Below are 25,741 nucleotides of genomic sequence, written 5' to 3'. Positions count from 1 at the left end.
TACTTCTCGTCAATAAATCTGTATTTTTTTTTGTTCACAATAACAAAAAGTCTACATTTCTTTCCTATTTCTGCAAGTATCACAGTTCATCCTTACAATTTTCATTTAGAGCAGGGGTTTTCAAAATAGTGCGGTGTGCATGGGAGAGTTTAAGCAGAGGTAAGGCATGCTGGTGTTCTGAGAACAAGATGTAGTTAGTTGTTGTAGTTTGGCTCCTGATTTGGCCACTTATCAGCATGGTCTGCAGTTGGAGCAGCAGTGGCTGTGCCAACACAGCTCATGGAGGCAATTAAGGCACTTCAAAACCCCTAGCACCCAATCTCTGCAAGTTGTGTCAAACAGTGTACCCTTTGTCATCACTCAGTCCCATCTGAACACACAGATGTGATACGTTTCATTTTAGATTTTACTTACTGTGATGTCATTATCGCCAATGGCCATTGTGAACAAAAGTCCACAAATCTGCTTACAATGCCTTCAAATTCCTACATACTCCTAATAGCTCCAGAACTTGCCTGAAAATCGTCAGGTTTTGAAGTTGTCTTCAGTATCAAAGTAATCCAGTGATAGTTGTCCATACGTCTATGGATACACTACAAACTGCTAATAGCTAATTCAGCAGACTTTTGTGGTGTCAGTTGGCCAAAATGTGAACAAATATAGGCTAGAAATAACAGGACTGAAGGTGCAACCCATAACTAACTCACTTTGTCCATGGCAACATCGTACATCCTAAGTCTGAACCCCTGATTTACATACTGAACATACTCACCCAACTGCTTCTGTGTGTAGTATTTTTTGTATTCCTTATTATTATCATCCTGTCTTGGGCATGGTAATGTGCCATACTGCATATTGAATGACCATAATAACACTTTTCATTTCCACAAATCCCTTGAAAGTGGATTCCATTATTTGCTCCACGTTTGTGGTGAGAACACTTAATAATGTATAAATGTGCTGTCTGCATGTTGTCTGAGCAGAAGGAACTCCTCCTGAGGGTCAGCAGGCCTGCACATGTTCACATAGAATGGCATTGACTTTATTCTTTGTAAACTGTTTGGCATTTGGCACCCTAGCTGCAGTGGTAGATTAAGATGATAATGGGTCACTTGACTACTCTTTGTGTTATGCCTCCTCTTACTCTACATACTTTACCTGGAAAAAAAAATAGTGCCACGTGTAAAAGCATGGTAGGTATATAACACAAGCCACAGGCACACACTCGAAAACACCCAGCAGTCTGCAAGTTGGAAACAGAATCTGCAAGCTGGTAATAGTGTTAACTCTCTAAACCAACAGGTACAACATCAGCAGTACAGAACAGAACAGAGTGTTTTACTGAGGCAAAATCACAACGTCCTCATGAAGACACAAATCGAACCACTGTGAAAGTCTTGATTAACTCAAAGCAGTTCATTTATTCCTGTAACTATCTGAAGTCTCTGATCAAGAATTTTGAACTTCTGTTGACGTTTTTCTCTCTTTTAAGGGGTCTGGGCCATCCTGAGCATTAATCTGTGCCGGTCTCACAGTACCAGTCCAGCCCCCCAGATAATCACTTTAGATGTTAGCAGGCCATCATGTGGCCAGGTTAATAAGGTCAATATGGTCTTCAAATAATAAAAAGAGAAAAAATATATATATATGAGCACACAAGCCAAAGCACAATGGCAAACAAAACAGTGTGACCAAGATCTACTGATGAATATCTCTAAATTAACTAGTTAAAGTTTGCCAAATCTTCATCTAGTCGACAATCACAGGAGGCCTGACACTTCAACTTCTAAAACTTTTTGTACTTACCATTCATTTCAAACTAAAATATGTAAAAATGTGGCCCAGGTTTAAATTAAAATGTTTGAAGACCTGGTTCTGCTCTTCAATGACACAAACCCAATTTCAGCGCTGATTTCTTTTATGAACAGCAACAATAACTTTGAGAAATTTTAGTCTGGTCTCCACTCCACTATATAATCATAACCATCCTGTATGGCCCCAGCATTAATACCAATACCTTCCTTTCTGCTAGTATGGGTGCCTTCTCAAATAATGTTTGGAAAGAGGTCTGTATCATGGGTGTTATTTTTGACCCAGAATTGCTAACTTTGTCCAACTTAGACGACTAACCAGTATACTATGCAGACTAAGAAAAAGTCATCAATGCTTTTATTTCTTCCACACTTGATTATTGCAACACAATTTATTCTGGAATCAGCAGACGAAGGGTCCATAGACTGCAGTTGATACAAAATGCTGCAGCAAGGCCACTCCACACCAATCCTTGCTGCCCTTCACTTGTTACCTGCAGGTTTCAGAATTGATTGTGTTTAAAGCCTTGGGTGGTTATGTTCATGCCTATATCAGTGATCTGTGATCTGATTCAGCTGACCCTTCAGCTGGGCCCTGTTAATAGTTCCAAGAACATCGACTCGCCACTTATGGTGACTGGGCCTTCCCTGCTCAGGCCCCTCAACTGTGGCAAAGTCAGTATCCTGTTCTGAATGTCTTCTTAAGACACACTTTTACCTTTTGGCTTTTTCTTAACTGTTGGTGTTGTGCTTTAAGGTGTATATGTACACTGCTCCAAAAATATAAAGGTAACACTTAAATCACACATCGGATCTCAATGAACTAAATATTCAAATTCAAAATCTTTCCTGTGTAGTGTGTAACAGTCAATAGAAACCAAAATCTCCAACCAACTGAGGGCTGGATTCAAAATCACATTGAAAAGCAAAGTAAAACGTTTGAATCACAGGCTGATCCAACTTGCGTGAATTTCATTACAGCAACTCATAATGTGACTCAGTAGTGTGTATGGCTCCCATGTGTGTATGCCCAGGGTTGTGCGACCCTCCAAGCATATGCCTCCTCAGACCATCACTGACCCACCGCCAACCCGGTCATGCTGGATGGCGTTGCAGGCAGCATAACGTTCACCATGGCGTCTAATATTTGACGGAGATCAGCCACCTGGAGGACTGGTGCAGAGACAACAGCCTCCTCCTGAACGTCAGCAAGACCAAGGAGCTGATTGTGGGCTACAGCAGGAAGCAGCAGAAGAGCTACCAACCACTCGGGATCAGCAGGACCGAGGTGGAGAGAGTGGACAGCTTCAGGTACGTGGGTGTCAACATCATGCAGGATCTAACGTGGTCCTGTCACATTGACACCCTGGTGAAGAAGGCTCGACAGCGTCTCTACCACCTCAGACGCCTGAGGGACTTTAAGCTCCCTCTCAATGTGCTCAGGAACTTTTACACCTGCACCATTGAGAGTGCTCTGGCTGGCTGCCGTCAGGTCGGCGTTACCGCTGCCTGAAGGCAAACACAGAGAGGATGAGGAGGAGCTTCTATCCTCAGGCCGTCCTCCTGCTGAACCTGGAACAATAGACTTTATGGACAATCTATTCACAACCTGCAATACTCTGTCATACTTGTATATACTCATATTCTACACAGGTTTCAGACTTTGATTTATTTATCTCTATCTTTATGAAATGAAAATAAATATAAAATAGCACACAAAGTGAACAATAGGAGTAGAAACAAAAGGAGATATATATAAATATATATATATATATATATATATATATATATATATTTTCATTTCATTATTGTTTCAGTCTGGAACAGACACACGCATTATACTGTGTATAACTGTGTATGTGACAAATAAAGGTCGTGAATCTTGAAAAGATACCGGTCCTGCTGCTGGGTTGATGCCTTTCTTACAGCCCGTCTAGCTCTCCTTGCGTAATGTCTCCTGGTTTCTCCTCCATGCTCTTGAGACTGTGCTGGGAGACACAGCAATCCTTCTTGCGACGGCATGTATGGATGTGCAATCTGATTGGGCTGCAGGTACCGCCTCATGTGAAACTAGAGGGTAGTCTTGCTGTTGTCTCTCCAGAGCACCTGTTGTCACCTGCCCGAAGTTTAATTGACTTGGTGTTATACTGTGATGATTACGTGTTCCATTCATTTTTTTGAGCAGTGTACATATATGTCTATGTGTATGTAAATTTTAGCTGTTATATGTACAGTTTTTCAATTTTATTTTTTGTTAGCTGCTTTTATTGTAAAGTACTTTATAACTTGTTTTTGAAAGGTGCTATATAAAGTTATAATTATTAGAACTGACAATCCATATTTTTCTTCTATACGTATATAGCTTTTTTCTTTGTAGGTTTTCTTATTGTGCAAATAAACCTCTCTCAATGGGTTCTCATTTGTTAGTTAACATTTACTGGTGCAAGCTATTTTTCTTAACATCTTTAACAAATCATGCTTTGAAAGTGATGAGGATGAAAAGAAAGGTTTCAAAAAGTGGTGGGGACATGTCCCCAGCATCCCCAGTGTGAGTGACACCTATGTTTGAGTCTCTCAGTCTGCCTCTAAAAGTTACTACTGTCCAAGATGCTTGCCTTGCAGTTGGAGGCAGTATTGCAAACAATATCTTCCGGTCAAACAGGCATAATTAAAAAGACACTTCTTAAGTATACTTTATCAGATTCCTTCCCCACTACATTGAAGCCCTAGGTTCCCCAGATGCAGAGAAGGCATTCAGTCTTTTTCTACTGTCTACTGTGCAGAAACCCATCTGCTTTGTCTCCAGTCTTCCAGCGTCCACTCCTCTTATCCTTATAATTCTGGAGCTTTTTGGTGGCATCTCTGCCGATACAGTAGCTTAAACTTGGATAACAATGAACTATTCCCCTTAAATGTGGCAGCATAAATGGTAAATGGTCTGTATTTGTATAGCGCCTTTCTAGTTATTTCAACTACTCAAAGCACTTTACATGACATCCTCATTCACCCATTCACACATCATTCATACAGGAGGGATCTAATTTGGAGGAGACTATTCTTTCATACTCATTCACACACTGAAGCCATGCTTCAGGAGCAAGTTGGGGTTCAGTGTCTTGCCCAAGGACACTTCGACATGTTGACCCATAGGAGCTGGGGATCAAACCCCCAACCTTCTGATTGAGGGACAACCCACTCTACCACTGAGCCACAGCCGCCCGCATACAACTACACAAAATGCTATTTATCATTTAAAGTCTCTGAATGTAGTTTCACTTATTTGGGGGTTAATGCCACAGATAAAAGCTACTTTTGCGCCTTGCACTTTCTGAATATACAGTATTTGTCCTGTGATTACTCAGTGAAAATTATCTGTCTCATGGTTGAGGAAACAAAAAAAATCTACAATTTATCTAAATCAAAAACACAGGGGTTAACAAAACGACATATTTCCAAAAAGGGTCTTTATTATTATTTTTCATATAAAAAACAAGTCCACTATAAAGGTAAAGCAATTTTACAAAAGAAGAGAAGAAGAGGCAACAGTACATATGTTAACATCATTCTCCAGAGTATGTTTAAGTTTAAAATCATCACTTTAAGGGACACCATTGGTTGTCAGCTTGTTTTTTTCCTTCTCTACTACCCAACAACACTCCAGGTAAAATAGAGGGTCCAGTCTGCTGACTCTGATGCAATGTGAGGCACAGTGCAAACAGTAGTAACAGTGGGAACAATCAGTCCCTCAAGCACAGGGTACAGTATGAACTAACTATCCTTTAGCATGCAGATAAACACTGATGCACATACCTGATCAGAATCAGTACCCAAGATCAGAACACAATCTACACAGTAAAATCAAATCAGCTTTGTGATTGGCGGCACACACGGACAGATTCCAGCCACTGCCACTGTCTGAGGGTCGGTCTGGAGAGCAGGAATATTATCAGGGATTATTTAGTATGATTTTACACATGAATACTGGTTGTTTTAACTCAGGTAAAAACACTAACATCACCCACAGGATAAAAGAGGAGCCGAAACATCACTGGCTCATTAACATTTAAATTCATTAACATTAAAGCCATTATATGTAGCATTACTTACAGAATGACTGCATCTTTCAAAGGACTCTGATAGCATAAGAGTTCATGTTTGCAGACAAGTTTGTTTACCAATTTACCAACACAGCATTGAGACTTTTTCTTCAGATTTTTTGGTCCTCCTACTACCAGTTACCAGAGTCAGAAATGTTCAAAGCCTTCATGCGCATGGGGCATTATGTGCTATTTCTGGAATACCGTCCAGCAACAATGGTTTCATGTCCAAGGCCAGTTTAAAATTGTGTAGTCTGTAAATGATCATAAAATGGTGAAACAATGGCCTGCACAAGATCACAGAACCCTAAGATATTTAGTGTGCAGTGATACGTGACAAAGATGAGCACCAAATCCACTCATTTGAGAAACTGGAAACAAAAACAAAAAGTTTACACCTTTTCACTATTTTTGCTTGTAAAATTTCTCAAATAATCATTTTTCTGCTGGTCTACTAATCACTAATTGGTTTTAGCTCTACACGACACCCTGCCTCAGTAATTATAACTGGGGGGGTCATGGAGAACAGCAACACCAACAGGCCTTCTTCCACCAACATGCACTTTGACCGGCTACCTATTTCTATTTAGTCAGTACTAAGACACAGAGCCACCGCTGACATTATCAGCTGCACACGTGCTCCTCCTTTCCAATATGTTCAAAATGCCTGCTGTGAAAAACACCTACACCGCAGTACTAGGTGCTGAGGACAGGATCTAATTCACCATAATTTGGACCACAGTAGACAGATAAAACAGCAGACAGCCTCACTCACATGTGATGAAGTTTAAAATGACTAGTATAATGGTTGCCCTGATCATGTTGTACAAATGCTACCATTCATTCAGATACTTTAAAGCCACTTATTCTACTCTAATGCCAAGTGTTTTGACTTTACATGTGTGATGTGAATGATACATTAGCTGTTGATGTAACAGTTTGTATGACAGACATCAGATAAACCTACTGCAATGACAAACGCTAGCTAACAGTGATGATGTTAGATTTTGTGTGCAAAAGGCAGACAGAAATATGATGACGTGTGTGCAGAGGATTGCTTGGATGTGTGTGTTCTGTTCGGTCAGTGAGGAGTCCATGGAGACTGACCACATTTCTGCGAGTGCATTCATGTTCACAGGAATGTCCAGATGCTTCATCAATGCTTTAAGGATGACGTGTGTGTGTGTGCGCGCGTGTGTGTGTGTGTGTGTGTGTGTGTGCGTGCGTGTAACTATGTGTTTATTTACTCAATCATTTCAGAGTAACAGGAGGATCTGATGCAGGTCCATGTCTCCTTCTACCACGAAGGAGCGGTGTTGGCCAGTCGTCTCATGCGCCTAGAAAAACAGGTTTCAGAAAAAAATCAGAAACCAAATTGTAGAAATGGATCCATTTGACAAGATAGATAGTTTTATCAATCCCCAGAGGGAGACTGCAGTGTTACAGAAGCTACTTAACACAAAACATAAATCCAAAATGATATTTAGACACTCTGTTGCAGCACCAACAATAAGGTTTGGTTCAGAAATTTAAGGTGGCCAATTTTATTCTTGTCATTGTCTTGCAGTTCTTGTAACTGTCAGCCCAGCAAAACTAAGACAGCAGCTGCAGGTACAGAGGAATAGACAAATATTTAATGAATGACTGTCCTATCTGTGTCTGACTGTCTCACCTTGTGTTCCTGTCTTGATCTCGGATCTTCTTCTCCATTTCGGCATCTGTAAGGGTTTCCAGAAGGGGACACCACTGGTCTGCATCGCCTGTGTTACGGATGGCAATCTCTACTGTGGGGAGTGGATTCTCACTGTGGGAACATTACAAATATGATGTAATGAATCAGTGCAACATACTACACCAAAGGCTGTCAGCTCATTAAAGTGTAATATAAAAATATACAGTTGGGATGGAGATAACAGTCATTGTCAGATGGAGTAGGGTAGTTGGCTGTATTCATTTTAAGTCCACCCTCTTTAATATAGTCTCTGTCCAATGTCTGCCTTGGTCAAGTGTGTCCAGAATATTGTATTGATTCTAACAGCTCTCTTAAAGTGAGTGGGTGAAACACCTGAAAGCGTAGGTCCTCTGGTGCCAGCTGAGCTGACCGCGAATGCTGTAGGCAATAGTGGTGACAAACTCTCCTCCCAGACCCAGCTCAGAGCACAGCTTCAGTGCAAACGACTCCGGGGAGTTCTCCCTCTCTGACATGTCCCACTCAAACTGGTCCACCAGGGAGATGTTACCCACATGGATGTTGAGCTGTGGAATACAGAAACACATCGTGTACACTCCCGTCTTCAACACTGCAACAGCTTCTAAATCCATCAGTCTAAATCACATATGTCAAACTCAAGGCCCACGGGCCACATCCGGCACGCGATACAATTATATACGGCCCGCGAGATAATTTTATGTGACTATTAAGAATGGCCCGTTGGTAAACACAGTCCCACCTGTAATACTACAAATCCCACAATGCACTGAACAGCTGCCGTGCTAGTCAGGACCCGTGCAGCAGCCCCTCCTCCCGCAGGTATAATGACACACCGATCAGCGAATCAATGCCTCGCTCAGTGCTGTTATAGCAACACTCATGGCGTGTTTCCACTAGTACCTACTGTATACCTCATGCATAGAATTAATTATGGTGAATCTGCTAAATATCAAAAATATGGTAGATTTCAGGAATAAATGTATGTGGTTTTCTACTTCAGTCCCTCACATGGCTACCTGCCTTCACCTCGGCTAAAAGTTTAAAGCAGCTGCACAATATAATTTGCAAAAGAAAAACAATGGCACAGAAAATAACATAAAATTGCATATTTCTACACTTCAATTATTGCAAATAATATGCTTTGTGGGAAAAATGGTACATCCACAAGCACATTTATGCTAAATGCTAAATTCGTTTTCACTCCTGGCAGGTTTTCTCCTTTGAAGCCAATGATTTCTTATTTTATTCTTCTTTGGTGTTGGGTACATTGCACTGAGGTTATGCTGCTTGTGCCAATCTGGTATCTTCGAGATTCCCCATGCACCAACATGATGCAACATTTTGAAAAGACCAAAAGTGCATTTGGCATGCTACAGACATTCCTGTAAAGGTAGCTGATATTTCCAGAGGAATTGTTGTTCCTTTAGTTCAGCACCTACCTTAATGATGACCCTCTGGTCAGCCTGCTCTTCTAGTATGCTGTCAGTAGGGTAGGACTCAATCTGCTGACGAATGGCTGAGGCAATGGCGGGCACAAAGGCAAGGGGATTCAGGTCCAGATCATCACATAAAATCTCTGCAAACATCTCTGGTGTCATCAGTTTCTCTGAGAGGGGGCGGATTGGTGTGGTTAGACGAGGGGATTGAATCTGACAACTTGACACATCAGAAAAATGAGACAGATGACAATTCTGAATGTTTTGGATTTGGGCAAGCTATCTAATACATATATTTACCATTCATGTTCCATGTGAAGGCATCCCGCAGTTTCTGTCCATCTATCTCCATGTCTAGACGAATGGGAACCAGCGCCTCTACCTGGGCTGCGTTCTCATGGATCACTGCAGGGTCGTGGTCATCAAAGCTGTGACAGCACACAATAAAAGTCAGTGTTGGATAAGTTTTGTTTATCTAAGTAATAGCTCATATTCTTTTAACATAATCTGACAATTCACACATCAGCATCATTACTGCTTAATGGATTCACAGGTTCACATTTTTAAGTCAAACTTGATCAGTCTTAACACCCAAAAGCCCATATACAAGAGTGGCTGTATTTGTTCTTCCTGTTCATACTAGTCACTAATGAATTACATTGGAATCAACTTAGAAAGGATATTCCAGCCGGTTAGCAGCTACTTTTAGGTTTACAACGTTTTGGTAATACAGACCACCAATTTTATCACCTCCACTACCTGAATGTCAGAGAAAATTCTCTGCTTAAGTCAAACAGAAACTAGGTATTTAGAATGGTGAATGGACAAGATATGACCAAAAGCAACTGATGAGGTTGAAACCCATTGAATTGGTGCCTATAGTTATAGGGTCAAACTCTCAAACTCATGAGAAATGGGACATGACACTTGGAAGTACATAGTTTTGATGTCTTCAATACTAATCTACAATGTGGAAAATATATTGAATATTTGTGACGGCTATATAGCTTGTGCTTACAGTATATGCCTGTAGTATTTAACAGAGTTGGTCTTTGTTAGACTGAAAAAGCTGAAAGAGGCCATCAGTCAGCAGGTGTGTACAGAATGAACAAGAGACCGCCCGAGGGGCTGTGGAGGCCGAGCTGTTCTTCTCATCACTACAGTAGAGTTGCCCTCAAGCAGTAGCCTCACGCAGTGCATATTCATGCGTTGTGGGGAAGTGGCTTTGGGGGGGAAAAGTGTGAAGGTAGGACTGTAGCGATCCTGTGCAGCTGATACAGTGTTCAAGATTTGGAGCTGCTACTTTTCACCAGGACAGCCGTATTCAATTGCATTCCATCTAATTAATATCAATTAAACACAGACAGGATATAGAGCTTGCGCCATGTTGTGGCACTTTTTGCAACAGTATGCAGCTTTCTCACCACAGGGGGAAGGTCCTCTTTTTGTCACGGCCCATTCGGTTGCGGTTGATGGTGGTGGAGCATGGCACAGCATCTAGATGGTGAGAGCTGTTGGGCAGCGTGGGGACCCACTGACTGCTCCTCTTTGCTTTCTGCTCCCTTCACAGACGGGACAAAAAAACAGTGTTGAGAAGGGTATGCAAACTGTTTAGTATTGCATTTCCATCAAGATAGGAAAACCAAAGAGACAGATGACGGTCTCCTCGCTTTTAGCTGCTAGTATGGGTCGAGCTCCAAAAAACACCTCCACAGTTCCAGTTATTACAGTAGATCCTGTTATGATTTTGTCTCTAAACCCAAGCTAATAGAACTCTGATGATGTTACTATGACATAATCAGGGTTACTCGGGGTCCATGCAGCCTTGTTTTTCTTTTTCTTCTTTTTCAAAAGTATTTATGCAACAAAAACATGGCAGGTGGGTTGCAAATTCCACCCATTACCCAGTACTTGTATATAAAATGACACTTATTGACCTCAAAGTGGCGCTGTAACAATTCAGTTCGCATTTTCTCACTTATCCTGAAAGCTGCTTGGCTTAGAGTCAAAATTCCTTCATCATTTTAATTTCTCAATTCATCTGCATCTTTGCTACAATGGTTTTATGCTCAAAAAAGTTTTTACAGATTTTTTCTCAATTTTCTAAATCTCAAATTTCTCATCCAAAAGTCCAATCAGCCTCAAATTTGGCAGAATCATCTACAGATGATCTAAGGTTACCAAGGACATTTTGATAGCATTTACTCAATTATTTATTTTCAGACCTTTGTCTAAAGGTTTGATCTAACATAAATCAAAAACATCATGTGCTTGGAAGCTGGAGCCAAGCTTCACTATAAGGTCTTAGATACTCTTCTGCTAGGGGGCGCCACAAATGCGAACAAAGAACTTTCTCTTAATCAGCGACATGGATTCATTTGAAATTAAGTTCGGTTGATCTTTGGGCCATTTGATTATGGAGTTAAGTGTGTGTAGCTTTTTACAGGAAAAAAGCACCAAGTTTGGAATTATTAAAATTCTAAAAAAAAAAAAAAAAACAATCACAGAAAAAAATAGCCATTATCTAGCAGAAATTACCTGAGGTATGCGGGGGGCTCAGTGCTGATGGACACTGCCTTGTATTTCTCATCATTTCCCTCGAAGATCTCTTCACATTCTGATGCCTTCAGCAGAGTAACACTAGTAGCTACAGATGGACAACAAGAAAACAGATGCGGATCAACTTCTGCTCAGATCTGAGGTGGTAAATGTAAAGTGCATTATGGCTGCAATTGCTAGCAGTTCTAACTGTTGCACTTGTTAATCATTGTCACTATTACTGTGACATAATATTTTGGGATATTCTGCTACTGACAGCTAGGTGCTCTTTATTTCGACCTGGCCATGTTAGCCACCAACTTAATCATGTCCACTGTCTACTCTATGCCAGAGAATTTTACCTGATTAAGTCAGAACAGACACTGGCTTTATGTAAACGATAAAGTTAATCAGTTTAAGAAAATCAAAGATAAGGTTATTTTAAAGCATTTTGTGCCTTTGTTTGATAGGAACAGTGGAGAGAGAGATGAAACATGGGGAGAGAGAGTAGGAGAATGGTCTGGTTTGCCGGGAATAAAACCAGGTACTTGCTGCTCAGGGCATTTGCGTCCATGTGGTATGCACCCTAACCTCCTAGCTGTCAGGTCACCCCAGAGATAATGTCTAGCTTTTTACACTAGACACTAGTCTGATTGTTCATTCTAGACAAACATCATGTTTTTTTTGTCTACAATACTATATTTATATAATCATTTATAGCAGTAATCATTATATATAACCCATGGACCTTGCAAATAACAGCAGTCAAAATGACTTTGTCAATGTCCAGTGTAAACAACCAAAACAGACACACCACTCACCATGTGACGATGCTACGATTTTCTTCCTCTCTTCCACCGAGGCCAGCCTCCTCCATAAAGATGGATATCTTTTATACAGAGAACCTCTGAACATACGTAGATAGTTTCCAACCTGGAAGGAAGAAGGAAGATCTTTTAGAAAACAAAACTTAAATGAATGAAAAAACAAATAAATAAGGAAAAAAATAGTTCTGCAGAGGTGTACTGAGATTTAAAGTATATTCTTTGAGATCTGCATACAAGTCATCAAAATGAATCATTCAGGTGTTGAAAGTGCTAATGCAAGCTGCCTACACAAGCATTAAAATGGATATATTGACTACCTCCTGATTTTCATGTTTTATGTTCTGCAAGGGTTTTTTGACATTGATCAATACTTCCAAAGAAAAAATAAATGTTTTCAACTTTGTAAAATTTAAGTACAGTAGTTGTAAAATACTAAATAACTGATTGCACAAGTCTTTCTACCCTTTCATGCAACTGTGGACACTAAATCTACTGCCTGCTTCACTGCAATTGTTGTCTTCCTGGAACAGAAATCTGAAGATCTTCGAGAGATTTCACACTGAGCACATGTGACAGACGTGAAAGAACCCTACTCCTCCAGAACTTCTCTGTGTTTTGCTGCAGTGATCCTCAATGCCCAACAAGCCTTCCCAGGCCGGCTGCAGAAGATCACCACAGGGTGATGCTGTGGCTGTGTGCTTTATGGTGGGCTGATGTGTGCTTAACTATGTGTACATTTTACATTCTACACAAATGGACGACCACTTCACCTGGTGCTTTGCTTTTCTCGTCTTTCAGACATCCCCATAGTACAACAAAGTAAACTGTACTGTGAGCGTAGACTTTTCTTCGAACCCAATATGATAAGTTACAAAATGGTTTATTGAAATACCAGACGTCCATAATGCCAGAGGCGTGGTGACACATAATCAAACACAGTCCTCTTTATTGCACGTTACATAATGTTCATCTAACGTTCCCTGCATTATTTCCAGCTGGAGTGAAAAGTTACTGCTAAACCGCAGAAGCTGTAAGGTTAGGTGCTATTTGTTTTGTTTGGAACTGCAAAAAATGTGTCTGCTTAGCCAACTACCGACTTAGTCGGTAGCTGGCCGTTCCAGGCAAACTACAGACAAAGTTGGTAGTTGTTTTTTATTCCTCGTTCTTCGCAGGTATTTCTTTGTTTATGGAGCAACCAATGCTAGCATGCTAACGAACCCCATTCACTAGCCAGAAGAATGGATAACTGATGCCAATATTAAGGAGCTAAACAGTGAAAGTCAATGAAGAAATAGTCACATACCTCGGACCCAACCATGTAAAAGTCCCCATCTTGTTCTAACTGAAATTTAACTGGCTTCTGGCCAAACGTTTTACTTAAAGCCAATTGCATCTTTACGCAGTTGCTACCCAGCTAACTCATAAGCAGCCTTCTCCTGCTCAGACGTGTTCGGGGCCTACGATAACGATGGGAAATCAGACAGTACTACTTGAAAATAGCGTTCACTTCAGTTTTCTGTTCTTTATAGCATTAACTAGGAGCATGTCTATAGTCAATGAGAATAAAATGGCATTAAAAGAACCCAAATTAACTTAAACTACAACAAATACTGTGCACGTCCTAGTGTAGAAAGTATGTTAAACGAACACATTCGCGATGAGACTTTCACGCCTTTTGTGAAGGTTTTTCCGAAAAGCTCTAACGCTGCATTGACCTTACTCTTCATTCCTTTCAGGGTAGGGGAACAATTTCCAAAGTCCATTACCGCCCCCTACTGATCAAACCGTTCATTCATCCTGATTCAAGGTTTGTAAAGTGTATCCAGTATTTCCATCCCATCAGGGATAATTCAAGCCGTCATATCAATTCAATGTGCTGTATTGCAATAAAAACACAATACTTGATTAGATCAAACAACATGCGTGAAGCACAAGCACATAGAATTTAGATTAAATACATGTTAACATGATACAGACACTTCTTAAGGATGTGTGAAAGCTAATTAAGATCTGTAATACAAAAAAAGTCCATTACTCATCTCAGGCCACTGAGCATTACTCAGAGATTATTAGAAACTCGGTTTCAGTTTTTTTTTTGATCCAGTCCAGATATAAACCTACAAAGCTTTTCAATCCTACTCTTAATTTCACATATCCATCACCACAAGTCATAACTTGTCTCAACCATTCTCAAAAGAAACAAACACAGGTCAAACATTCTTGATCAGAATTTCTAATTCTGTCAGCACATGCAACTGGATACATATGGATAAAGGGTTGTCACATAGAAATAATAGACAGGACACCCTTTTTGAAAGCAGATTGTGTATTGTGATTGCATATTACCTACCTACATATCCGACTTAAAGGCCGTTTGTATCAAGTAAAATAAAAAAGCTGTGAAAACATTCCAAACTGAGGGTGGAACAAAACTGGAGCATGAAGTTAAGGATGTAGTACAAATCTTGACATATGTATGTTACCGGCTGTGTAAAAAAATTACAATATCCTTTCTAATTACCATCATGCCTGTGTGTTATTTGTCTGATTAACTTCTATTTTGTTGAAAAGTCTTTGGTTTCGTGCATTACTACAATTCAAAGAGATGAAACCAAAGCGTCATTTGCCACACACATTTATTTTTTTAAAAAGTGAAATGAAGAAAATGCACTTGCCATCTGAATAATTTCATTTTACTTCTGTCATTTTCCTCTTTCATATGACAGTTATTGTGTATCAATATTTTTTTTTCTGAGATGAAGACAAACATCATCCGAGCCCCAAGGCTCACTGTCCGAAGTTCCATCCGAAGCTTGTGTTCTCTCAAATAGTCTTAGAGCAACGATCTGGCATCAAGAAGAGTTTCTGAGAATGATTTAAGCCCATATACAAAGATAACAGACGGTTAGCTCCAAACCAGTTCTGGTTGTTGGCATTCTTCATCCAGAACTAAACAAACATGTCAAAAAGAAGACTATGTTTGTCTCCCTCATCTCTCTGAGGGAATGTCCTTGGAATTGACCTGATCTTGAGGCATATTTAACCTCCAAGGCGCTGTCCCTCTCCCCAGGCAAACCCTCCTGGGCGCTCCTCAGGCAGGGGGTTGTAGTTGGCATCCTCCTCTGGAGTGTCAAACAGCATCTTTCTGTGGAGACATACAGTGGAGAAGGATGAGGGATTTCTAAAGAAACACATGGGAAGTGGCAGATCTCAGACGAACTGTTCATATGATGATTCTCAAGGCCAACACCTCATTTGTAAAAACAGACAATACATCACTGTATGACTAATAGTGTTTTTGCCTTGCTTTTGATGCAGACTAGTAGTGTTTCTAATCCTGCTTTTGGTGCAACCTATGAATGCCCATGTTGGCCAGTCTGTCTGTCCAACAGATCCTGTCAACTGCTATCCAGCATGCATCAATGGTTCCAAAAGGATCCCCATTTCTATGTCCAAGTGTCGGGCAAGACACTGAACCTCAACACCTTGTAAAGCACTTTGGATAAAAGTGCTATATAAGTATGGCCATTTACATGATGCATACATTTTTAGATTTGTCTCAGACTGTATGTCATTTATGGGCTAATGTCCATAACCCCCCCACCCTCCAGTCTATTTCTTAATCACCAAAAATGTTAGAAGAAACAAGAGACTCACATGATTGATGGGGTCACCAGCCACCTACCACCACCTGGCTGGTTGGGAAAAACATCTTCCAGAAAGAAGTACACATGACCAACAGCAATACCTCAAGAAAGGTAAAAAATATTTTAACAAGTGCACTATTCATACTATACACCAACAACCACACCACTTCTTAGTACTAAATAATGACTGTGGATGACAGTAACAGGTACCTAAAAGATCCACGATGATGGAATTACCCAGCAGAAGTGAGAAACCCATCAACACCCACGGCAGGAAAGGTGCCTGGAAATTTAGCAGGCCAAAGAAATTCATGCGAACGTTTGGGTTTCGCCGACTCCACACATACACCAGCATGATAGTGAAGGCTTGGCCCAGAAACACCAGACTCACAAAAGTGCCAAATATCTGAAACTTTGTTAAAGAACATGGTAAATAAATGAACTCCACTGATATGCAACTCAAAGGACAAACTGCTGGTGCCATAACTAGTGCTGGTTCATAAGTTCTAACATGTAAGTGATGTAATGACAGTGGCACATTCAGATGCTATGGCCAGAAGCTCCTTAAAGTTTAGCAATACTTTTGTTTTTTTTAATAAGTATTATTTTTCACCTTAATTGCTGAATTACGTATTACCTATGTCAGAATTACACTGGATTGGTCTTGGTACTATTATTATCATTATCATAGGGTGGCTGTGGCTCAGGGGTAGAGTGTCCGTGGGCAAGGCACTGAACCCCAACTCGCTCCTGAAGCATAGCTTCAGTGTGCAAAAGAATAGTCTCCCCAACTTAGATTCCTCCTGAATGAATGACGTGTGAATGGGTGAATGAGGATATAATGTAAAAGCCTTTTGGTGCTGTACAAATACAGACCATTTACCATTTCATCGAGATCTGATGTGTGATTTAAGTGATCCCTTAATTTTTTGGAGCAATGTATATTAACTTCTGTACAAGAAAATGCACTTTATTTGTGCAGTTCAGAAAACTACTGGCGCAACAAAGGAAAAGGCTGTGAAATGCTAAGGCAAGATGTTGAGAGCTAAACATAGTCATTATGCCGTCTCATCAGGAGAATACCAAGATGATATCGGGAGTGCATACAAGAACGTGGGGGCCATACACACTACTGAGTCTCATTATGACCTGCCTTGATGAAATTCATGCAAGTTGGATCAGCCTGTGATTTCAGTTTTTTACTTTGATTTTCAGTGTGATTTAGAATCCAGCCCTCAGTTGGTTGGTGGTTTTGGTTTCCATTGACTGCTGTTACGTCATTTTGTTCTCAACGAATTACACACTGAGCTGAGTGTAGTATGGCTTATAGCACTTATAAATGATATCTATCCAGTTCTTATTGGCTTATAGTATGCCACAGCTGAAATGCCACTGCTGCATGTCACTAAAAAACCATGTCACAGATACCACTTTTTGGCACATACTGTTGTTATAAAGTCATATACTGTTTCTTTGTGGTATGCCACCTTTGCTATAGTGCTATGCTATGACTGTGATATAATATAGCCTGTCATTGATGTTCCATTGGCATACGCGTCTCTCCAGTGGCATGACAATTCTGATAGATGTCTCCACCAAAAGTATTGGAACAGCGAGACAGGTGCAGAAAAGGGTGTAGTGTAGCAAAAGCTTCAGTTTTACATAGTACATGATGGTGAAAAGTGACACGTCATAATCAGCAGTGACATACCACTGAGAATCTGCATATGGCTCAAGAGGGGCATATCATCAGCCGTCAGTCAGTCTTCCTGACTTTAATTTCAGTGGCATCATTGCCATACGGCATAGAATGGTGGTGAAGAAAATGTATTTCTACAATAGAATGAATAAAAATTTTTGATCCTTTTTGGAAATTAAACTTCTACATTTAGCTGCCCCTGGTCATCAAGCTATCGCCATAAGATGTTAGGGTTAGCTAACATTTTGCTGTCTTGGAACCTAAGGTAATTTATTAAATATTTATTTAATCCAAGACAGGGTAATCCGTGAGTTTCTCCATGGTGGCACTGCTAAATCCTCCTGAGCTCCGATATCATTATTCATTGGTGAACATGTGTTCACCAATGAATTGAATTCACAATGTGGATCGAAGGTTTTTTTCCTCCACCCCTTGTGAAATGTGTCATCCAGCAGACTTTTGCCAGCTGTAGGGCTGTTGTTCGATTAAATAGCTGATTCAAAAATAAAATTATTACTGTTAACTGTTAAGTCATCTGTTCAGTCAAACAACAAGTGGGAAGCTCTAGGTACAGGTGCCACAGAGGAAACGTAAACATTGTTCATTAGCATATTCCATTATGGAAAGCCAAAGAGCTCAAATACACATGATTTCAACACGTTAACAACTAATTGACCACGCACAAACAACATGTTGACAACAGGTTAACAACAGGTTCCTTTCGTGTTGTTCACATGTTGGAAATTGTGTGTATTTGAGCTGGTGGACTTTCCATATCCCACACATACTGTAATGAAACAATTTTGGTTGAATCGGCAAATCCCTTTCAAGTTGAAATAATTTTTAACACATTCATAGGAAGGATACGGTCATCAAAAGCCCACCAAAGAGGAACATGAAGACAAAGTCAGCCGTACGTCCCCTGAAAGAGCCCTCCTCTAACATACGACAGTACCTGTACCTGAAAGCAAACGGTTAAGAAAATCTACACAGAAATCCTGAATCATTTTACAGATTTTGTCATTCCTGAAATACACAAGAACTGCCATGTCATTTATTTGTATCAATGGTTTGAATGATCTTTCACTATGTATCTCTATATGTGTATATAGACATTATACACTGCCCATAGACATTATACACTGCCCATCCAAAAAAAAAAGCACACTAATATTTCGTTGGACCGTCTGTAGCTTTGAGTACGGCACACATTCACCGTGGCATTGTTTCAATAAGCTTCTGCAATGTCACAACATTTATTTCCATCCAGAGTTACATTAATTTTCCAGCAAGATCTTGTATTGATGATGGGAGAGTGGCTTGTACGGAAGGCACTAGGCATGATGGGTGCATCACTTCATCCGCCTCTCTTCTTACCCTGATGTGCCCGTCACTCTGGAACAGGGTAAATCTGAACTCATCAGACCACATGACCTTCCTCCATTGCTCCAGAGTCCAATCTTTATGCTCCCTAGCAAATTGAAGCCTTTTTTTCCAATTAGCCTCACTGATCAGTGGTTTTCTTAGGGCTACACAGCAGTTTAGTCCCAATCCCCTGAGTTCCTTTTACATTGTGCGTGTGGAAATGCTCTTACTTTCACTATTAAACATAGCCATGAGTTCTACTGTTGATTTCCTACGATATGATTTCACCAAACGTTTAAGTGATCTCCCATCACGATTATCCAAGAGTTTGTTCCGACCACATTTCTTCCTTGAAAATGATGGTTCACCACTATCCCTCCAGGTTTTAATAATGTGTTGGACGGTTCTTAACCCGATTTTAGTAGTTTCAGCAATCTCCTCAGTTGTTTTCTTTGCTTGATGCAGGCCCATAATTTGACCCTTCTGAAACAGATTAACACCCTTTCCATGACCACAGGATATGTCTTCCGACATGGTTGTTTAAGAAATGAGAAGCTACTCACAGCATCAGCTAGGGTTAAATAAGTTGTTGCCAGCTGAAACATATTCATCACTGCAGTAATTATCCAATGGACGGCTCTTACCTATTTGGTTAGTTAAATCCAGGTGGTGACTTTTTTTATGGACAGGCAAGTGTATAAGTGTAAACTTTCATCATCTCAAAACACATACACATACTTCCTCTGTGAAACCAAAAGTATGCAAAATCACTTAACTTGCTAAACAAAGTGAGACTTGGAACTGAGAAGGATACAGAAAAATCATATTGAACAGGAAATTGAAGCCAACTGGACCAAAAAACAGGAAGTTGGTTATTAGTCGCCATACCTAGAAAAGGAGAATGAGAGAACATTCAGCTAGCATACACACATAGAGTAGGACAAACAAATCTACATGTCATTGCTTTGATTAAAAAATGTTTAACAAGGCGCATTATATTTGTGATCAGAGGTTTTGTTTAGCTGTTCAATGTTAGTCAACATAGTGATATGAGGCTGGCCACATGACATGTGGATGGTAAGCATTAGGCTCAGAGCATTCATTGTGTGAAATGAATGAAAATATATTTTTCTATATATCTAATTTAATAATCATATGAAAAACAGTGAGGTAAATCACACAATGGATGACAAAATAATCATCAGTTTTGATAGGCTACACTGAAATAACCTCTTCATCTATATAGATGGATACCTAATCGTATTCCATCAAATTAACTAGGAATGAAACCAAACAATACAAACTTAACATTTCTGTCTTTTTGTTTCCGACTTGCTCAAAGAACACAGCAAGTACTTTACAGAATAGATACAAAAAAAGGTAATTCAATTTCTGTTGGACTAACATTATACTTTGGTTAACTAAGTCAGCTAGCTGAGGTTATTAAGGCTGTGAGGTTATTTAGGATGCTACATGCTCTGGATCCACCACCTGGGGATGAGTATGATGATGAGTAGAGGGCAGATTACTCACCTGGTAATTCCTTAGAATCAAATCCGGATTGAAGTACAGCTGGAAAGGTGTGATGATCTCTAGTTGCTGAGACAAACAAACATAGTTGAAAGATGAAAATAACGATGATGAAAATGTTTCAAAAATAATCAAACTTTAACAAACATTAACTATATACCCATCTACCTGAGTGCACATGAACTCATTATGGATGACCAGAATCTTCCACAAAGCTAAAGCTAGTAAACTAGTCACACAAGAATGGCAGTAAAAGTGCTGCCAAAATGTAAATCATGGTTCAGACAGACAGACAGATTATGACAGAGTCATAAATAACCAGGACAAAGCACACACCCACTGAGCCAAGTCAGCAGTTGCTATGAGCTAAAGGTAATGGCGGCTGTTTTGCTTGTGTTTATATGATTGTGACATTTAACAGTTGTTTATGTGTCAGACTGAAAAACTCAGAGAGGCTGTCAGTCAGCAGTAGTGTACTAAATGAATGAGAGACCAAAAAATCCATCGTGGTGGACATTTGTGGTCCAAGAGGCTTTTTGTAGAGCACATTGAGCTGGACGTGTGTTAAATTTCAAGTCAATCGGAGTCATGGTGTGAGAGGCCTTTCCAGAATAGAAATTCTTGGGCCTTGCCTCACAGCAAGAAGGTTCTAGGTTCAAAGCCGCCTTTCTGAGTGGAGTTTGTATGTTCTCCCCCCGTCCTTGTGTGGGTTTTCTCCAGGTTCTCTGGCTTTCCCCCACAGTCCAAAGACATGCAGGTTAGGTTGATTGGTGACTCTAAGTTGCCTGTAGGTGTGAGTGTTTGTCTGTCTCTATGTGTTGGCCCTGTGATTGACTGGGGACCAGTCCAGGATGTACCCCACCTCTTGCCCAAAGTCAGCTGAGATTGGCTCCAGCCCCCCCGCGGCCCTTAAGGATAAGTGGTATAGATAATGGATGGATGGATGAACTGTTATCACTGTGTTTAACAAAAGCATCCCTCCATTAAAACTTATGAACATATGTGTTTAAATGTGCTGCAGTAATTAACTATGATTAAAAAGTAAGGCAATCCAAAAAACAATTTGGATTTTTTGTATTATGTCTTTAATCAGACATAATCAGAGTACAAGCCAGAGTACACGAGCTGTGAGCAGCATGACTTAAGTTGTAGCCTCAGTATACAGCATATTCAGGGGTGTGGGGTAGAACTTAAACTGTGACAACCTCTGAATGTGGTTTAGGCAGCTGTTTTTCTGTTTCTGTTTCTGTTTTTTGAGCACAGTGCGACGTGTGCATCAGAAACAGATGAACACATTATTCCCTGTTTTGACACGAGTCTGAGCAGACTGTGAGAACACATGCAAAACAAAACTTCTGTTTTGTGCTATTAGAGGTTCAGTGGGTAACTTTTATAAAAAGGAAATCTGTCTCATGGCCTCATGTACAACCAGCAGAAATAACTTAACTAACCTTAGCTACTGCCATTTATACTGGCTCTTCATTTTTATGCCGAGTAATATCCCAAGCACACAATGCCACCAAGCTAGTTAGCCAGCACGTTAGGTAGCATGACATGCCTTGTTAAACTAAATAAATAAAAGACAATGTTAGTAAGTGTGTCTGTGTGTTGTGCATAAGAAGCCGCTAGTTGTAGCTAACAGGTCCTAACTGGCTAAATTGAGTTGCAGTACTTGGGCCTGCTAGCTTGGCTGAAAGGTGGGAGAGCAGTGAAAACACCCCTGTCATGAATAGGAAAATGATGAAATCAAAGGGCACAGGACACCAAGATATAGGACTGAATGATGTAAAGCTGCTTTTAGTATCTCAATCAATTCTAACATGAGCGGAGCAAGCTTATTATGTGTCCTGTAAGACTTTTAAAAAGCTTGTGGTTAAAATGTTGGAAAAGAACACTCTTTGTAACCATTTGAAACCGTTTTGAAATGTTTGTATGTGTTGACTTAGAAAATCACATATCTCATATCATATATTACTAGATCATCTTTGATCAATGACTTGATTCTCAATCAAACTAAATGCATTCATTTTGAACAGATTAGAATACTGCAAAGCTCTTTTCACTGGACTATCACAACATTCAATAGTAAGAGTTCAACTCATTCAGAATTCAGGCGCCAGAGTTCTTATCAGCAAAGGAAAACATCAAATTAGTCTAATACTTAAATCACTTCAGTGGCCTCCCATTCAACAGGGAATTCACTTTAAAACCCTCTTATTGGTTTTTAAGGCACTAAATCCAGCTGCCCAGTATGTGTCTGACCTGCTCTTTACCCTCATCAGATGTCCCAGAGATCCTCATGCTGTGGCTTTCTGGTTATTCCCAGAACAAAATCAGGAGCTGGTTAGGGTTCTTCTTGTTCCAGTGGATTTCTCTAAAAGCTATACAAAGCGTAACTCAAAACCTTCCTGTCTTCTCAGGCCTATTAACAGTGCGTTGTGTGGTTGGGTACTGGTATTGTAGGTATGTATAAATAGGTTGCTTTCTTTAGTGTCTTTCTGTCCTCGACTGCATATGCTTTATGTTCTCATGTCTCTTTTTAAATGTAAAGCACATCGAGTTTCTCTGTAATGAAATGTGCTCTGTGTATAAAGCTGCCTCGCCTTGAGTTGCATGTGTACGGATGTGAGTATTGTTTAATGTAAATATCCCCCTGCTAAAACACAGGATAAATAAAGAAATGGGTATGCAAGAGCAGGTAGTGTATAGTAACTACAAACGCGTACACACGACTGGTTTAGCTAGATTTTGTAAGGTGTTTAGTGATGGTTCCCTTTACATACAGAAGCAACTGCTGTTACCTGGCAGCATGAACAACAAAAGACACACCAGCTGTCGCTAGTGAGCTGCCACGCCACCAAAACGCAACTTAACGTGCGCTTACAAATTGGTCTACTTGTTACTATTAAGTCAAAGCTCTGGCCACAGGTTACTACGCTTTTAGCAGTGTGTGACTTGAATTAAAAAGTTGACATCGGCATAAACAGATTCAGATACGTATCCCTCTCATAGTTGCTATAGCTAAACCACCTAGCTAGCAGCAAAGTACCGACGTTACGTTAGCAGTTAAGCGACACCGTTCTTTGTCCCGGCTAACACAGTGAATATTTGAACTGTCTTACCACTGCAGCAGTTGTGAGGACACAGGCAGTTGTATATGCCCTGGTGACAACGGGAATCTGTAAGTACTCCTGCTGTAGTGTCTGGTAAGCCATTTTGGAAAGACTGAAGCTTCCGGCACTTGCTTGACACGTCATTCCACAAACCGAGGGGTGTTGCGTTCAAGCACGTGGAACACCGAGGTACTTCAAATCAATTTAAAGACGTGTTTTCCTTTGGTTAGAGACCAAACTTCAAACAGCTATGACACGATTCAAGCTGTACATAGAGGGGACGATAGTATAATGTGAAACTGAAATTATTGTTGGCCACTTCTCCTTGATTTGAAGCATGTGCCTCCGAATACACAGGTTTGCACTGTAGGTAGAGAAACGTTTTTCTCTGCTGCTGAAAAACATTACTACAGACTGCAGTGAACAACGGGGAAAACACACATCCTCTATTTCAAAACTTGCCTGACTCACTCAAAGGCACCACCTGGTGGCGATAGCCGTGCAACACGTCCACAGACGTCACATAACTTAGAAGATAGCATTATTTGTAACGAAACACCAAATTTTTAGGCGAGCAAAAGTATTGGAACAGATAGACTTAGAATAGATTAACGTGAAAAGACTTAATATTTAGTTGCAAATCCTTTGCTTGCAATAACTGCATCAAGCCTGTGACCCATTGACATCACCAAACTTTTGCATTCTGCTATTGTGATGCTTTTCCAGGCTTTCACCGCAGCCTCTTTCAGTTGTGGTTTGTTTTGGGGGGTTTCTCCCTTCAGTCTGCTCTTTAGCAGGTAAAATGCATGCTCTATAGGGTTGAAGTCTGGAGATTGACTTGGCCAGTCTAAAACCTCCCACTTCTTGCCCCTGATGAACTCCTGTTTTGTTTTGGCAGTGTGTTTTGAATCATTATCTTGCTGCACCATGAAGGATCTCCCAATCAGTTTGGTTGCAGCTTTCTTTAAATTGGCAGACAAAATGTCTCTGTAGACTTCTGAGTTCATTTTGCTGCTGCCGTCATGTGTTATATCATCAATGAAGATGAATGAGCCCATCCCAGAAGAAGCCATGCCAGCCCAAGCCATGACATGACCTCCACTGTGTTTCACAGATGAGCTTGTATGTTTGGGATCATGAGCAGATCCTCTCTTTCTCCAAACTTTAGCCTTTCCATCACTTTGGTAAAGGTTCATCTTTGTCTCATCAGTCCATAAAACTTTGTCCCAGAATTTTTAGGCTTGTCTCTGGACTTTTTGGCAAATTCCAGCCTGGCCTTCCTATTCTTCTTGCTAATGAGTGGTTTGCATCTTCTGGTGTGGCCTCTGTACTTTTGTTCATGAAGTCTTCTGCGAACAGTAGACTGTGACACCTTCTCTCCTGCTCTCTGGAGGTTGATGCTGATGTTACCAACAGTTGTTTTAGGGTCTTTCTTTACAGCTCTCACAATGTTTCTGTTGTCAGCTGCTGCTGTTTTCCTTGGTCTACCCGTTCGACGTCTGTTACTTAGTACACCAGTGGTTTCTTTCTTCTTCAGGGCATTCCAAATGGTTGTACTGGCTATGGCCAATGTTTGTGCAATGACTGACTGATTTTCCATCTTCTCTCAGCTTCACAATTGCTTGTTTTTCACCCATGGACAGCTCTCTGGTTTTCTTGTTGGTTACGCCTCTAACTATAAATGCAGTCTGCACAGGCAAAACCCAAATCTGAAACTGAACGTAGACATTCAGCGCGATTTATTGTTTGAATAATCAATGTAACAGGACACACCAGGGCAACAAAACACACCTGTCAGTCACATGTTCCAATACTTTTGCTCACATGAAAAATGGGTGGGTTCAAACAAAAGGTGCTAACTTCTAAGTTGTGTATCAGATCCAGATGTAAATACCTGGAAATAAAAGCTGAAATGTTGATCTATTGTCTCATATTCATCTTTTGATGTCAAACCCAAATGTTTTCAG

The 25,741-nt window shown here is 40.4% G+C and overlaps 2 protein-coding genes across 2 annotated transcripts; both read right to left on the bottom strand.

Annotated features, from left to right (window-relative positions):
* Nucleotides 1-7,108: 7,108 nt before the first annotated feature.
* smarcb1b (SWI/SNF related BAF chromatin remodeling complex subunit B1b) lies at nt 7,109-14,182 on the bottom strand. The gene is made up of 9 exons (XM_070850305.1): nt 13,724-14,182; nt 12,415-12,526; nt 11,594-11,702; nt 10,480-10,617; nt 9,356-9,483; nt 9,059-9,225; nt 7,974-8,164; nt 7,581-7,712; nt 7,109-7,245 (listed from the first exon to the last, which is right to left on the bottom strand). The coding sequence occupies exons 1-9, from the start codon at nt 13,811-13,813 to the stop codon at nt 7,206-7,208; spliced, it is 1,107 nt and encodes a 368-aa protein (XP_070706406.1). The 5' UTR covers nt 13,814-14,182; the 3' UTR covers nt 7,109-7,205.
* Nucleotides 14,183-15,039: 857 nt separating this feature from the next.
* derl2 (derlin 2) lies at nt 15,040-23,901 on the bottom strand. The gene is made up of 7 exons (XM_070850369.1): nt 23,784-23,901; nt 20,665-20,730; nt 19,946-20,019; nt 18,634-18,727; nt 16,278-16,473; nt 16,078-16,168; nt 15,040-15,565 (listed from the first exon to the last, which is right to left on the bottom strand). The coding sequence occupies exons 1-7, from the start codon at nt 23,874-23,876 to the stop codon at nt 15,460-15,462; spliced, it is 720 nt and encodes a 239-aa protein (XP_070706470.1). The 5' UTR covers nt 23,877-23,901; the 3' UTR covers nt 15,040-15,459.
* Between the last annotated feature and the right edge of the window lie 1,840 nt (nt 23,902-25,741).

This window comes from Pempheris klunzingeri, chromosome 19 (assembly GCF_042242105.1).
Source record: "Pempheris klunzingeri isolate RE-2024b chromosome 19, fPemKlu1.hap1, whole genome shotgun sequence".
Classification (NCBI taxonomy): Eukaryota; Metazoa; Chordata; class Actinopteri; order Acropomatiformes; family Pempheridae; genus Pempheris; species Pempheris klunzingeri.
The sequence above is the reverse complement of the archived record's forward strand: the minus strand, read 5'-3'. Positions and strand labels throughout refer to the sequence as shown.